Here is a 15578-nt window from a genome sequence, read left to right on the forward strand (position 1 = left end):
TTTACGATCATGAATTGTCTAACAGGTTGATGCCACTGAATTGCATAATAGTTTATGGTCCATAGTGAGGCTTAGATTTACATAATAGATGGAAAAACATAAGAATGTATCAGGGAATCATCAGAAGTTATGACAAATTTAGAAATGACCTATGGCTGGAGAGATGGCTTAGTGGTAAAGCACTTGCCTCCCCCCACCCTCAAGGAAGGAAATAAGAGACTAGCCACAGTTGTTACTGATAAGAACATAGGGGCAAAAAGTAGGAAAGCATGTTTCCAAAAATGCAAAGGTGGTTACCATCCATAACTGGACTGCTGAAGAATGCAGAATAAAGCACTGCGATGAAAATAAAAGTGGGTTCAAGGTGACATATGTACACACTAGGATCAGGATGGTATGGGTGGCTCTGGTCTCAGGGGAGACTCTGGGTGAGTGCTGGGTGCTGTGGAGGTACTGGAGGATGCTCACCATGGAGCCTCCGGTCCAAGCCATGAGCCCTAAACACAGAACATTGGTGAAAGTGAGCAAGAATATGTCCAATGAAGCTGCACTTTTATCAGAAGCCAGCCCTGAGCACCTGCCAAAATTTACTGCCATAATTACATTCCTGTTGTTAGAAGAGCCAGTCACTCTCAGAGTAATTATGATGTTTAGAAGCCAGCTGAGGGAGGAGGGACTGATGCACTTGGTGCCTCTGTGTTGAAGGTTCATCCTCTTCCTCTGGCTGGGGCTAATGGTGATTGCTCAGAGACAACTCATGAGACAAATGCTACACAGGGAAATTCCTCAGACTCTTCAATAAAGGTAGACTATAAGTTTACACCCCAATGTTACCCAGGAAATATTTCAACCCAAATTCTGATATTGTCTGAAAAATTCCTCTTGCCAAAATAATAGGCATGGTGTTGGACAAAGTCAAGTGCTTATTAATCACGTATTTGGGCCTCCAGTTTTTTGCAGTGAATACAGAGAAGAAATGAAAGGGAAGTGAAAATTTCCTAGCATGCCCACTGAAATCTAAGAGAAGAATAAAATCCCATAGCCAAGTTCTTAGGAATCATATTGTATGGTTGTCAGGCGCAGTACAGCAAATTACAAGTATATATTACTTTTTCTAAGGTGTCTCAAATATGTTTATCTCTTCATCATATTTACAAACTTTCCTAAAGATAAATATATTCTAAATGTTTGTTGCTTGTGTCAATACACATTATGTTATCAATCATGCATATTATATATTTCATGAGGTTTAGTAATGGAGACATTTCACTCTTGTTTTAAAATTTCTATTAATTCAAATATTTTTGTCATACATTTATATATTTTAGTTTTTTCTTTTTTCTTTTTTTCCAAAGTAGGATCTGGCTCTAGCCCAAGCTGACCTGAAATTCACTATACAGTCTCAGGGCAGCCTCGATCTCCTGGTGATACACTACCTCTTCCTCCGGAGTGATGGGATTAAAAGTGTGTGCCACAGCATTCAGCTTAGTTTTCCTTTTTTTATTGAGAGAGTAAGAGGTAGAGAAGGAGAGAGAAAGACTGAGTATGCCAGGCCTCCAGCCACTGCAAACAAATTCCAGATGCATGGTGTTGCAATCAGGTTTGCATTGCGGGTAGAAATCACCCAACCAAGAGCAGCTTGTGGGGAAAAGAGAGGTTTATTTTTGGCTTACAGGCTCGAAGGGGAACCTCCATGATGGCAGGAAAACTGATAGCATGAGCAGAGGGTGCACATCACCCCCTGGCTTATGTAAGGTAAACAATAGGAATAGGAGAATGTGCCAAACACTGGCAAGGTGACACTGGCTATAGCATCCATAAGCCCACCCCCAACAACACACTGCCTCCAGTGGGAACATAGCACTCAGAACATCTAAGTTTATATGGGACACCTGAATCATCCCACCACACAAGGGCCACCTTGTGCACCTGGCTTACGTGGGTTCTGGGGAATCGAACAGAGGTCATTTGGCTTCACAGGCAAGTGCCTTAACTGCTAAGCCACATCTCTGGTCCAGCCACTCCCACTTTCTTTGGTTTTTCAAGGTAGTCTCCCTCTAGCCTGGGCTGACCTGGAATTCACTATGTAGTCTCAGGGTGGTCTCAAACTCACAGCAATTCTCCTACCTCTGCCTCTTGGGTGCTGGGATTAAAGGCATGTGCTACCACACCTGGCTCAGCTTTTCTTTTTTTAATCAAATCAAAATATTATTCATAGACTCATTTCTCTAAGGAACAATGATAAAATCTCTCTCTCACACACCTTTGCATCTATAACAAATGATTATAGTATTTGTTTAAAGATCCTGCCATATAAAAGATACAGTCAAAATGCAAGGGTTGCTGAAAATAAAAATGTTTGTGAGCAAGAGAACAGTAAGTAAATAGTAGATATGTAAAAAAAAAAAAAAAAAAAATTATCATGCCTCCGACCAGGCACTTTGGGACCCATGAGTAACCCGTGAAGACAGACAATCCAAGAACCACACTGCATACAAGTCCCAAAGATGGTAAAATGGTGTCACCAAAAACCCTGATCACAAAGGCATGTTTCCCTTGGGTGTGTAGACTCTACGTTACTGATGAAAATTCACTTTTCCATGGAGAATAAGGAGAAGGCTCTGGAGAACTGTGTCAACTCCATGAGGGCACATGCTGAAGCCACCAAAGTGCTCCTAAAGCCCCAGGAGATTAGGCCCAAATTCCCAGAGAGTATTAGCATCAAGTTCAATAATCCCTTACTTACATCACCTGCCCCAAGCTCAGGAAGTACACTCATAGCTGCAGTGCCAAGGGCCTCAGGTCCTGTTGACCAAAGACTAAGGCCAAAGTTTAAGGCAAGATGCACAACCAGGTGGCAAGTCCATATACTCTTCAGTCCTGACTCTGAATTAGGCACACAAGGGTGCCCAGGCAACCATGATGGTCCCATAATAAATGCCTGTCTTGCTAATATGATGACAAAGAAATAATGTGACATTAGGCCAGTGTCTTCTTGTGATGTTTGTACAAATAAACCTCTGGCAGATGTTTAAAAAATTACCACTTAATCAACATAGTTGGAAGTTTAAAGGCATTTTTTCAAGGTAAGGTCTCGGTCTATATTCACATATATTTTGCAGAAGTAGATGAGGCACACGTCTCCACATCACAGGTGACATCTGTGAGCCTTGTATGTGACAAGTAAATTGGGATATATCAAGTTAAGGGCTACGTTTTTATTGAAAAAAAATACACACCAGGATGAGGCGAAATATTTGTCTTGTCTTAATCTAGCTAGATTATCAGGAGAAAATGTCATTGGTCCCATATATATTCTTTTGTGGCTTTAATAAGTTTCTATTTTAATTCTCAAGCTTCCATGTAGTGATTTAGATTTCTAAATTAATTACTATCTCATAAACTTGTGATTTGTTAAACAGCTGAATAAAGTAATACTAGTGTTCAAGTATTTTCTGCAATGCAACTAGTCAAATACAAAAAACAATTAATTTAGGGACTGGAGAGATTGCTCAGTGGTTACAGGCGCTTGATTGTAAAGCCTGATGGCACAGGCTTTGGAGTTTGTTTGCAAGGGCAGAAGGTCCTGGTGTGCCCATACTCACTCTCTCATAAATAATAAGTAAAATATTTTTAATTTAATTTAAACATTCTTAAAAACTATAGTGATGTTGAGCAAAAGTCTCACTGAGAGTAGTTCAAGAGACTTAGGATAAGGTGAAATGAGCCAGACATGGTTACACACAACTTTCATCCCAACACTCAGGAGATGAGGACCAACAGAAGTTTAAGTAGGTAAGGCCTGCAAATCCTAAGAACCCGGCTTACTGCTAATATATGGCACTCTGCAGGTTTTAGTCACTTACAGTCACCTCATTTTTTTTTTGCCATCATTTCCAGTTTTTTAAAAAAAAATATTTTATTTTTATTTATTATTAGAGACACAGAGAGAGAGAGAGAGAGTGAGAAATGGGCACACCAGGGCCTCCAGCCACTGCAAATGAACTCCAGATGCATGCGTCACCATGTGCATCTGGCTTATGTGGGACCTGGAGAACTGAACCAGGGTCCTTAGGCTTCGCAGGCATGCACCTGAACCACTAAGCAATCTCCAGCCCCATTTCCAGTTTTTAAAAACTCAGTGTTGCTAGTTGTATAGACCCTTAATCCCAGCGTTCAGGAGGCATATGTAGGAGGATTGCCAAATTCAAGGCCAGCCTGGGTGATAGTGAGAACCTGCTTAGAGAAAAAAAAAAAAAATCATACATAAAAGCAGAATAAACTTTCCCACCCACAAAAAAGTATCAGGCATGGTTTTGGTAGTTGGAACACTTTATTAAACAAAAATGGTCAATTTCAGGCCATTTTTGGCATGTTAGTGGCCTAGGACATTAAGCAGAAATATAACCAGAAAATATCTGGCATATTCTTCACGAATCAAGAACACACATGGATCTGTCAAAATATATTGACAGATGTTACATTAAGGACTGCTGTAGAAGCGTCTTGTGTGGAAGGAACGTCTTCTACTTCTTCTTGTAGTGAGACCTCAGGTGACGGTGGTATGTGGATGACTGGCGGTAGCGGTTTTTGCACACGGGACATTTGTAGGGCTTTTCTCCAGTGTGAATCCTCTCATGAGCATGGAGGTTGGTCTTGTGGTTGAAGGCCCTTTCACATGTACTGCATGTGAAAGGTTTCTCTCCTGTGTGAATACTGCAGTGAACTCGTAGGTCTGACGGTTGAAAGAAGCCTTTGGAACATACGGTACAGACAAAGGGCTTCTCATTTCTATGTCTTCGCTGGTGGGCTAAAAGGTTACAAGGATACCTAAAGAACCTGGAACATTCTTCACATTTGTATGGCTTGCTTATCAGGACTTTTTTCTGGTATTCCTCATGTACAGGTTTTGCCTGATTGCTTGGATCTGCTATAGGGGCAAGCTCAGAGGAAAACTGGTCTGGTCTGGCGATAGATTCTGGTTTTTCCTCCTTAGGCCTATATTGATTTACGGGCTTTTCCTGGGACCCAAAGGTGTTTTCCCTGGGCATTTTGGAGCTGGGTGGGTTTCCACAAGAAACATCTCCCTCTTCTGGACTAGAATAATCAGTTTTTTGGATAATGAGCAGGGAATCTATCTGATTTTCTTGAGCACCGATACTATCACTTAGTTTGGGAGTTTTCCATGATCCACTGCAGCCATCTTCTTTATCTTGATCTCCTGTGGAAACAGTGGAAATAAGCCAATCTATAAAGCTATGCCCAAGAAGGGATTTCCACAAAACACCCCTGTTTACAGATGTACCTGACTTACCTGTTTCCATGGGCTCATCTTGAGTCAGGAAAAATGGTCTTTCATTCTCTCCTGTTTTTTCTGATGGCTCTTCTTTAAAATGCATAATGACTTCCTTTAAAGACATGTTCTCAGAAAAAAGGGCCTCCCGTCCCTGCATGCAGACATGGACCTGTAAATAAAGCCAGATAACTGTTTTATCAGAAAATGGGTTTGAACACCTAGCCTCAGCATGCGTATACAGGAGTCCCTCAAATATGAGCAGTCACCTCTAATCTAGCCTTTGTTTCTCATGGCACTCACAATTCATAAAGTTAGCTTTCTTGGAGATTCTGCCCACAACCTTGTCATTAACTGGCCTTAGTTTATGTGTCTCTACTTAGGTATGATTGATTAGCTAGCACAGAACTCATGGCCAACAGTGCTGTAACCCATGCCTGAATGAAACATACCCAACGCACGATATATTCATAAGGGACCTAACAACTTCCTCTCACTTAGGAACACTTGTAAACCGCAAAGCATCGCTATATTTGGATGCCATTCTAATTAATTAATTGATTATATTGCCAGAAAGTGCATGGTGTGTCTACGTGAGTGTGAAGAGGCCCATGCATGTGCCGAGGCTAAAGAACATCGGGTGTCCTCCTCTACTGCTCACCAAGCCCGGAGCTCTCGTTATATTCATTGTTTTGCTGGGGCAGACCATCAAGCCCCAGAGATTTTCTGGGCTCCAGGACCGGGATTACAGACTTGCGTGGCTACACCAACTTTTTGGTTTTTTTTTTTTTTTTTTTTTTTTTGGTTTTTCAGAGTAGAATCTCACTCTAGTTCAGGCTGACCTGGAGTTCACTAGGTAGTCTTCTCAGGGTGGCCTTGAACTCAAGGTGATCCTCCTACCTCTGCCTCCCAAGTGCTGAGATATAAAGGCGTGCACAACTACACCCTACGCCCGGGAACATTTTGTTTTAACCGTTTGCGCTTGGGACTGAACCTAGGCTAGGCTATCTTAGGCCCTCTCAGGCCCTCAAGTTCTCACTCTTACCCACCAACTCATCTCTCCCACCCTTGGATGTCCGTTTTAACAATGTAATTCTCTTTTTTTAAATTATTTATTTATTTATTTGAGAGCGACAGACACAGAGAGAAAGACAGATAGAGGGAGAGAGAATGGGCGCGCCAGGGCTTCCAGCCTCTGCAAACGAACTCCAGACACGTGCGCCCCCTTGTGCATCTGGCTAATGTGGGACCTGGGGAACCGAGCCTCGAACCGGGGTCCTTAGTCTTCATAGGCAAGCGCTTAACCGCTAAGCCATTTCTCCAGCCCAACAATGTAATTCTCAATAACAACAACAACAACAACAACAAAAAATCCAGACTCTGAAAATGCAGGATGAAATATACCATTAATTGGACAACTCGCTTAGAGTGAGGGAACTAAAACAGGAAGTGAGCGTGTATGTGTTCAGCCTCAGCTGGGGCAATGGACCTCAGATGAACACATGTGTAAATGACCAACGATGTGTCATGTGACTGAGTTTTGCAAAGATCTGAATCTGAATCACCATTGCAATTACCTATATATATATAGCATATCTTTCCTGATTGTTAAAAATTACATTGTATGGTTGGAGCGATTGCTAAGTGGTAAAGACACCTGTCTGCAGACCCTAACAACCTGGGTTTGATTCTCCAGTACCCACGTAAACCCATGCAAAGTGGCACCTGTATCTGGAGCTTATTTGCAGCAGCTAGAGACCCTGGGGTACCCATTCTCTCCCTTTCCCTCCTTCTCTCTCCCTCTCTCTCTCCGTCTCTCTCTGCTTGCAAAAAAACATAAAAAATTGTACAGTAGTTTTCTGAAGAAACAAACCTTTGTCAAGGAAATTATTTTTAAGAATTTTATTTTTTATTATTTTTTTATTTGAGAGAGTGAACGGGTACACCACTGCAGACAAACTCCAGGTGCATAAACCACTGTGTGCATCTGGCTTAGGTGGGTTCTGGGGAGTCATGCCAGAGTCCTTAGGCTTCACAGGTAAGCCCATTAACTGCTAAGCTGTCTCTCTGGCCTACTCTGCTTAAATTTAAATTAACTTTTCAGCTAGGCCGTCTGCAACTATGAAAACTGAACTTAATTAGCTCCAAATAATCAACAGTGCCTTTCTTGATTTGTTTCTTTTCTTGCTTACTTGGGAGTAGAAATTCTCCCTAGTGAGGAAGAGTGATATGAAAAGTGAGATCTGACTAGTATGGTACCTTTTCCTTCTACGTCCAGGCAGCTCCCACAGAGGAGTTAGTATTTCTCCGGTGCCCACCCCAGGTCAGAACCCCACACTCACCAAGACAGGGGTCGTCATGCAATCATCAGTCAGACTTTCCATGAAGTTCTTCATGTTTCTTCCATTAGATTCCCACTTTGCCTTCAAAGCTGACTTGTCCTTGCAATGTCCAGTAAGAAGAAATTGCTCCATGACCAACTGAGAAATAATTTCTTCCTTGCTGTGCTTTTCTGGCTGCAACCATGCCTTAAAGATCTCACAGAGTCTTTGCAGCTCCTGTTTTGCACATGAGCCATTCCCAGGTTGAAATGAGTTGAGCTGAGCACCTGGGAACTCAGACACCTTTACTCCTGATGGGGATTGTACAGGAGAACTTGGGGTGGGCTCGGACTCCACACATTCTGATTTAACATCACTTGAAGATGGGCCACAATCAAAGGATTTGCTAAGGTCTAAAGCCATTCTTAGCAAGAACTCTCAGAAAGATTCAACTGCGACCATTCAATGACTGCTTTCTTGTGTCTCTGGGATCCTTTCAGCAATTGGTGGGTGATTAAAATCTGGAAGCTACAAATAGAAGAAACATATGCTTAAAGATAAACAAATTAACTAAAATTTTAGTCACAGATGGCTTCAGGGGTGCATTCTAATTTTTGAAAAATATTTTATTTATTTACTTAATTGAGAGAGAGAGGGAAAAAAAGAAAAGCACAGAATGGGCAAGCCAGGGCCTGTAGCCACTGCAAATTATCTCCAGATGTATGTGCCACCTTGAGCATCTGCTTTATGTGGGTCCTGGGGAATTGAACCTATGTCCTTTGGCTTTGCAGGCATGTGCCTTAACTGCTAAGCCAGTGCAGACATTTTTTTAAAATTTTTATTTTTTTTGGTTTTTCGAGGTAGGGTCTCACCCTGGTCCAGGCTGACCTGGAATTAACTCTGTCATCTCAGGGTGGCCTTGAACTCATGGCAATCCTCCTACCTCTGCCTCCCGAGTGCTGGGATTAAAGGCGTGCGCCACCACGCCTGGCCCAGTGCAGACATTTAATAAATCACTCTACTTTCACTCAAAATTTCTCAGTGAATAGAAAAAAACACTACCCAACTTAAGAAGGTCTGTACTTTCCTGATAACCAGCCTTACACTTTTTGTTTACTTGTGTGTGCATGTGTGTGTGTGTTTATGATGTGTGTACATGCACACCATGGAGGTCAGGACAACCTTCTTCCTTATGAGGCAGTGTGTCTCACTGTCTTGCCTCCGCATGTATGTCATACTTTATACCCACAAGATTCTCCTAGTTCCTGGTTAGGTATGCTGGGATCTCAGATGAGTATACCACTTTGTATTCACCATTACATGGGTGCTTGGGAATTGAACTCAGGCTGTCCTGCTCGTAAGCAAGTGCCTTTAACCACAGCAGGGATGAGATCATGGAGAAGAGCCCTCAATTGAATGGGGGTGGAAGAGAGGGGATAATCTTTAATCCTTGAAAGAAAAACCTTTAAAAAAAATTAAGCTGGGCGTGGAGGCACACACCTTTAATCCCAGCACTCAGGAGGCAGAGGTAGGAGGATCACCATATGTTCCAGGCCAGCCTGAGACTACATAGTGAATTTCAGGTCAGCCTGAGCTAAAGTGAGACCCTACCTTGAAAAAGAGCAGAAAATTGGAAGGAGTGATGGCTCAAGGGCTTGCTTGGGAAGTCAAGTCAGATGACCTGGGTTTGACAAAGTGGCACATACAGCTGGAATTTGTTTGCACTGGTAAGAGGCACTGGCAAGCATATAGTCACTCTTTATATCTACTGTTCTCTCTGTAATAAATAAAATTATTTAATTTATTTTTCATCTGGGCATGGTGGTATATACCTTTCATCCACGTACTTGGGAGGCAGAGGTAGGGGGATCACTGTGAATTTGAGGTCAGCCTGAGCTAGATACGAGTGAGACCTTACCTTTAAAAAACAAAAAAAGTCAATTTATCTATCATCTATCTGTATACATACATATATACATTTTTTTGAGGTAGGATCCCACTCTAACCCAGGCTGACCTGGAATTTACTCGGTAGCTAAGGGTGGCCTGGAACTCAGTGATTCTCCTACGTCTGCCTCCCAAGAGCTGGGGTGAAAGACATACACCCTGCTAAAGTGAGATTTGTTTTGTGAGGTAGGGTCTCACTCTCATCTAGGCTGTCCTGAAAAACAGCCACAAAATATTAACTGCCCATGTCACACCTATTACTTGCTTCAGGGAAAAGTAATCATCTTTTCTTTGTGCTACAAGGAATTCATCTTATTCTATTCAAAGAGTTCTTTCCTCCTGAAATAACTTGGCTCTGTACCTAGTAACCCACAGAGCATATACTCTGAAAGGCCCCTCAGTCCCACATGGACAAGGCTGAATAGCCTTTTTGGCTGACATTTTGGAATTCCAAAACAAGCTGGCAAGAGTTTTACTTTTGTTTCTAACATTATAAGACATGTGACCCAAGGCCTAGAGATGACTCAGCGGTTAAGGGGCTTGCCTACAAAGCCTAATGACCTGGGTTCGATTACCTAATACCCAGGTAAAGTCAGATGCATAAAGAGAGGCATACATCTGAAGTTGGTTTACAGTGGCTAGGGGCCCTAAAGCACCTGCACTCTCTCTGTTCTCTTCTGCCTCTCTGCATGCAAATAAGAAAACACATGTGACCCAGGTACATTACCCATCAGGCCTTATCTAAGTTGTGAGGGTTCTGATTTCTGTTTCTTTCTTTCTTTCTTTTTTTTTTTTTTTTTGTGATAGGGTCTCACTTGTAGCCCAGGCTGGCTACAAGTGATGGTGATCTTCCTACTCCAGATTTCCAAATGCTGAGATTGAAGGTGTGAACCACCACACCCAGGTTGGGAGCTCTAATTTCTAAAATCCAACCAGCTACCGGAATTGTGGGAGCTCAGAATAATATACAAAAATATACTTGCGCCGGGCGTGGTGGCGCACGCCTTTAATCCCAGCACTCGGGAGGCAGAGGTAGGAGGATCGCCGTGAGTTCGAGGCTATCCTGAGACTACATAGTGAATTCCAGGTCAGCCTGAGCCAGAGTGAGACCCTACCTCGAAAAACAAAACAAAATAAAAACAAACCAAACCAAAACAAAAAGCACATGGGCAAGTTACTGACACAGGCTAAGCACTCAGTGGGGCAATGCTAAGTACAGTTATGGCTGGGTGTGGTGCTGCACGCCTTTAATTCCAGCACTTAGAAGGCAAAGGTAGGTGGATCATCATGAGTTCAAGGCCACCCTGTGACCACATAGTGAATTCCAGGTCATCCTGAGCTAGACTGAGACCCTACCTTGAAAAACAAAACAAAACACAATAAACAAACAAATAAAAATACAGTTCTGTACTACCTTTGGGCCTGGATTCCAATTTAAATTACCCAAGGTTAACCATGGTCTTCAAAAACTTAATGGAAAATATCAGTATTCTCAATACATCAAATGTCAACATTTGAAAAATATCAGTAGATGGGATGTGGTGGCACACACCTTTAATCGTAGCACTGAAACTGAGGTAGGAGGATTTTATGATTTTAAAGCCAGCTTGGGCTACAGAGTGAGTTTTCTGGTCAGCCTGGGCTAAAGACCCAAACAAACAAACAACAATCCAGGGAACGTACCCCACACCTTTAATCCCAGCCCTGAAGAGGCTGAGGATTAAGAGCATTGCAGCAAATAATTGTCAAAAAATAAAGCCAGGTGTGGTGGCCCACGCCTTTAGTTCCAGCATTCGGGAGGCAGAGGTAGGAGGATTGTCATGAGTTTGAGGTAACACTGGGACTACATAGTGAACTCCTGGTCAGCGTGGACTGGAGCAACACTCTACCTCAAAAAACAAGATATAAAATAATCAAGAGGGGTCTGGGGAGATGCCTCAGTGCAACCCAACAGGCTAGGTTCAGTTACCCTGCCAATGAAAGGAGAAAGAGTAGGCCAGGCGTGGGAATCATTTAATCCCAGCACTCGGGAGGCAGAGGTAGGAGGATCGCTGTGAGTTTGAGGCCAGCCAGACACTACAGAGTGGATTCCAGGTCAGCCTGGGCTGGAGGGTGAGACCCTACCTTGGGGGGAAAAACAAGAAAAAGAAAAAAGAAATAGCATTCGGAGGCTGCTAAAATCTAAGGCAAAAACAAAGCAAGGCTTGGAGAGGTGGCTCAGCGGCTAAAGACTTGCTTGCAGAGTCTCACACCAGGATTCAATCCCCCAGTGCCCACAAAAAGCCAGACACACAGAGTGACATATTTGTCTGGAGTTTGTTTGTAGTGGCCGTTTAACCCAACACACCATACTTTCTCATTTTCTCCAGTAAATATTATAAATAGCAAAGCAAACAAACTGTATGCTGAGCTCAGTACATTACCTAACAAGACACAGAAGTCTCCTGCAGTAAGTCTAGACCTTCCTACCATCTTCTAAACAGCAGGCCCTTTAAGAGGACTAATTGCCACGAAAGTCCACACTCTGGAACCCTGAGAGACCCTGTGCATTTCTAACAAGAAATCCCCCTCCCGCACAACTATTCCTATACACACATATCCACACTTAAAGGTGGGATATTTCTCGCTGTTACAGAAGGTTCTAGAAGCTTACCTCCTGCTCGGTTGAATTTTAAATCCGCACTTCCAGGGAGGATGCTGAGCTAAGATGTGCCTGGCTCTCGACTCCAGGTTGATCTGGAGACCTTCCCAAAGTGTGTCTCCCTTTTATAGGACCAGGGTCCCTGATTCAGTTAAAGGCGTGGTTAGATCGGGAGCCACCACAGGCGTGCCCGTGGTTGGGTGTGGCAGCTGACCCTGTAATCCCAGTGCTCGAGGCAGAGGCAGGCTGGTTTGAGTCCCACACTGGCCTAGGCTACACAGTGAGATGGTCAGCCCGGTCTACTTGAGTGCGCAGCCTAAAAAATAAGCAGGATTTCAGATTGCCCAGTAGTTAAGGCACTTGCCTGCCGGGCCTCTCGACCCAGGTTTGATTTCCCAGCACCCACGTGAAAGCCAGCTGCGCAATGTGGCGCATGCATCTGGAGCTTGTTTACAGTGGCTAAACGTGGCACGCCCATTCCCACCCTGTCTCTCTTTGAAAATAAGTAAATAAATTAAAAAACCCTCCTGTTGCGGCCTAAATTTCTTTATGTAATTTATTTTCTGTTTATTTGGACAGGATTACATTATGTTGTCCAGAACGACCTTGAATTTGACCCTTTTGCCTCCATATTTCTTTTACATTTTATTTAGTTATTTGAAATAGAGAGAAAGAGGGATATAGAGAGAATGGGCGCACCAGGGCCTCTAGCTACTGCAAATGAACTCCAGATGCATGCGCCCCCTTGTGCATCTGGCTTATGTGGGTCCTGGGGAATTAAACCTGGGTTCTTTGGCTTCACAGGCAAGCTCCTTAACCACTAAGCCATCTCTCCAGCCCTTGCCTCAACATTTTGAATACTGGGAATACCAGATGCAGTTACAACTTCTTCTGAGATAGGGTCTCGCTTTAGTTCAGGCTGGCCTCCAGCTCACAGCGATCCTCCTAGCCTGGTCTCCTGAGTACTGTCAGGAACGGCCGCGCACCATCACACCAAACTACTGTCTTCCTTCTTTCATCCTTCTCTCTTTTCCTTTTCTTCTTATTCTTGCCCTCCCCACCTCTCCTTTTTATTTTTTCCCTTTTTTCAGGGGAGAGCACGAACGCAGTCCCCCACTAGCACGAATTATGCAGTCAAGTTTCCCGCATTTGGGGAAATCACGGGGCTCGGCACATCCGGAGTGCAATGGGTAAGCCTCGCCCTGGAAAAACCACCTTCGTGATCTTAGCATCTCCCCTGCCAGGTTAGTATTTTACTTCTATTTTTAAGACAGGTACTTATGTAGCCCAAGTTGGCCTCAAATTCACTCTGTATCTCAGGTTGGCCTTAAACTCCTCTTCCCTTATCTATCACCTAAATGCTGGCATTATAGGCATGTGCTGCCACAGCTGGCAAACTGGTGTTCCAGGTTGAATTCTGGTCTCTGAAATCCATACGAGCGTGTCTTAGCCCCCAGGATCTTAGAATGTGATCATATTTGGAACCAGTGTTCATCATAATCCCAACAGACACAGTCATAATTAATAGTCCCAAAGGTTGTAATCTCCAAAGATAGGAAGTCCTAACATCTAAAAATCCCCAAGTCACAACAAAATCTTGCAGACATTTTTTTTTTAAAGGTATTTATTTGAGAGAGAAAGAGGCAGAGATAGATACATAGAGGGGAAAAGAGAGAGAAGCACATAGGAAATGGGTCAAACCAAGGCCTCCGGCCACTGAAAACGAACTCCAGACACATGTGCCTCCTTACATCTGGCTTACACAGGTACTGGGGGATGGAACCTAGGTTCTTAGGCTTCACAGGAAAACTGCTTAGCCATCTCTCCATCTCACAGACAAAATTTTGAATGTTGAAATCCTCCAAGTCTTGTGGGGGGGGTTGGGGGGGAAAGCTATACAGAAGGGGTTGAAAGCCAAATTCTAGTGTGCGTTGTTTCCTGCATACCTAGACAGTAAAATTCTGGGGAAAGGATTGGCTGTAAAATATGTCAACAGCAAATACTTCAGTTTAAAAATGTTATTTGTGTTGGTATTCCTTCCGACCGATCAAGTTTCATATTTTCATAAAGTAAAGCTACATTTGCCTGGAGAAATGGGCAGATTTACCAATTGGTTTGAAAATAGTTATTTTTAGTAGGATCAGAAAACATTTATGGGGGGGTTCAGGAAGCTGGCACAGAGGTTAAAGGTACTTGCATGCAAAGCATGATGGCCAGGATTCAATTCCCCAGCCACTGACTGGGGAAGAGGCTCCCTGGTGGAAGGTGCTTGCTTGCAGAGCCCTACTAATCCATGGAAGGCTGGACAGCCATTCATTTGCAGTTGCAAGAGACCTGGTGTTCTGCCCCCACTGCACACGCACTGACAGGGACACACCCACACCAACAAGCAAACAGAAATAAACACAAACGTTTTTTAATTAATTAATTTATTTGAGAGTGACAGACAGACAGAAAGACAGACAGAGAGAGAGAGAGAATGGGCGCGCCAGGGCTTCCAGCCTCTGCAAACGAACTCTAGACGCGTGCACCCCCTTGTGCATCTGGCTAACGTGGGACCTGGGGAACCGAGCCTCGAACCGGGGTCCTTAGGCTTCACAGGCAAGCGCTTAACCGCTAAGCCATCTCTCCAGCCCCAACACAAACGTTTTTAAAAGTAAATAAATACAAGCTGGGCGCGGTGGTGCACGCCTTTAATCCCATAATGTGGGAGGCAGAGGTAAGAGGATCCCATGAGTTCAAGGCCACCCTGAGACGACATAATGAATTCCGGGTCACCCTGGGCTGATGTGAGACCCTACCTTGAAACCCCCCCCCAAAAAAATAAATGCAAATGTTTATTTGTGTGGGTGTGGTGGTATAGGCTTTAATCCCAGCACTTGAGAAGCAGAGGTAGGAGTATCTCCAAGAGTTCAAGGCCAGCCTGTGACTACAGAGTGAGTTCCAGGTCAGCCTAGACTAGAATTAAAGGATTAAAGGAGCTTACTTGCAAAGCCTGAAGGCCCCGGTTTGATTTCCCAGTACTCACATAATAAACCCAGATGCACAAAGTGGTGAATGTGTCTGGAGTTCATTTGCATTGGCACCAGGTCCTGCAGGCCAGTTCTCATTCTCTTGCTCTCTCTCTGTACTTGCAAATGCATAAATAGCTTTTTTAAAAAAGGAAAAACATTTATATAACATTGTTTCACTTTTTTTTTTTTGTTTGTTCTTGAAGTAGGATCTCACTTTAGCTCAGGCTGACCTGGACCTCATTCTGTAGTCACAGCCTGGCTTTGAGCTCACAGTAATCCTTCTACCTCTGCCTTCTGAGTAATGAGAATAAATGCGTGTTCCACCACACTGGCTTCTATGAGAGAGAAAGAAAGAGAGAAAGG

General features: G+C 43.5%; 1 protein-coding gene, 1 non-coding gene and 1 pseudogene across 2 annotated transcripts; all 3 read right to left on the reverse strand.

Annotated features, from left to right (window-relative positions):
• Positions 1-219: 219 nt before the first annotated feature.
• LOC101614855 lies at positions 220-2779 on the reverse strand (annotated as a pseudogene).
• Positions 2780-4526: 1747 nt separating this feature from the next.
• Zscan4 (zinc finger and SCAN domain containing 4) lies at positions 4527-8037 on the reverse strand. The gene is made up of 3 exons (XM_004672738.2): positions 7636-8037; positions 5306-5465; positions 4527-5218 (listed from the first exon to the last, which is right to left on the reverse strand). Exons 1-3 carry the CDS (start codon positions 8035-8037, stop codon positions 4527-4529), a joined length of 1254 nt encoding a protein of 417 aa, XP_004672795.2.
• Positions 8038-13289: 5252 nt separating this feature from the next.
• Positions 13290-13453, reverse strand: LOC123454980. Its single transcript, XR_006633616.1, has one exon. It is a non-coding gene; the product is annotated as a U1 spliceosomal RNA (small nuclear RNA).
• Positions 13454-15578: the final 2125 nt, after the last annotated feature.

The sequence above is a fragment of the Jaculus jaculus genome, chromosome 14 (genome assembly GCF_020740685.1).
Source record: "Jaculus jaculus isolate mJacJac1 chromosome 14, mJacJac1.mat.Y.cur, whole genome shotgun sequence".
Taxonomy (NCBI): domain Eukaryota; kingdom Metazoa; phylum Chordata; class Mammalia; order Rodentia; family Dipodidae; genus Jaculus; species Jaculus jaculus.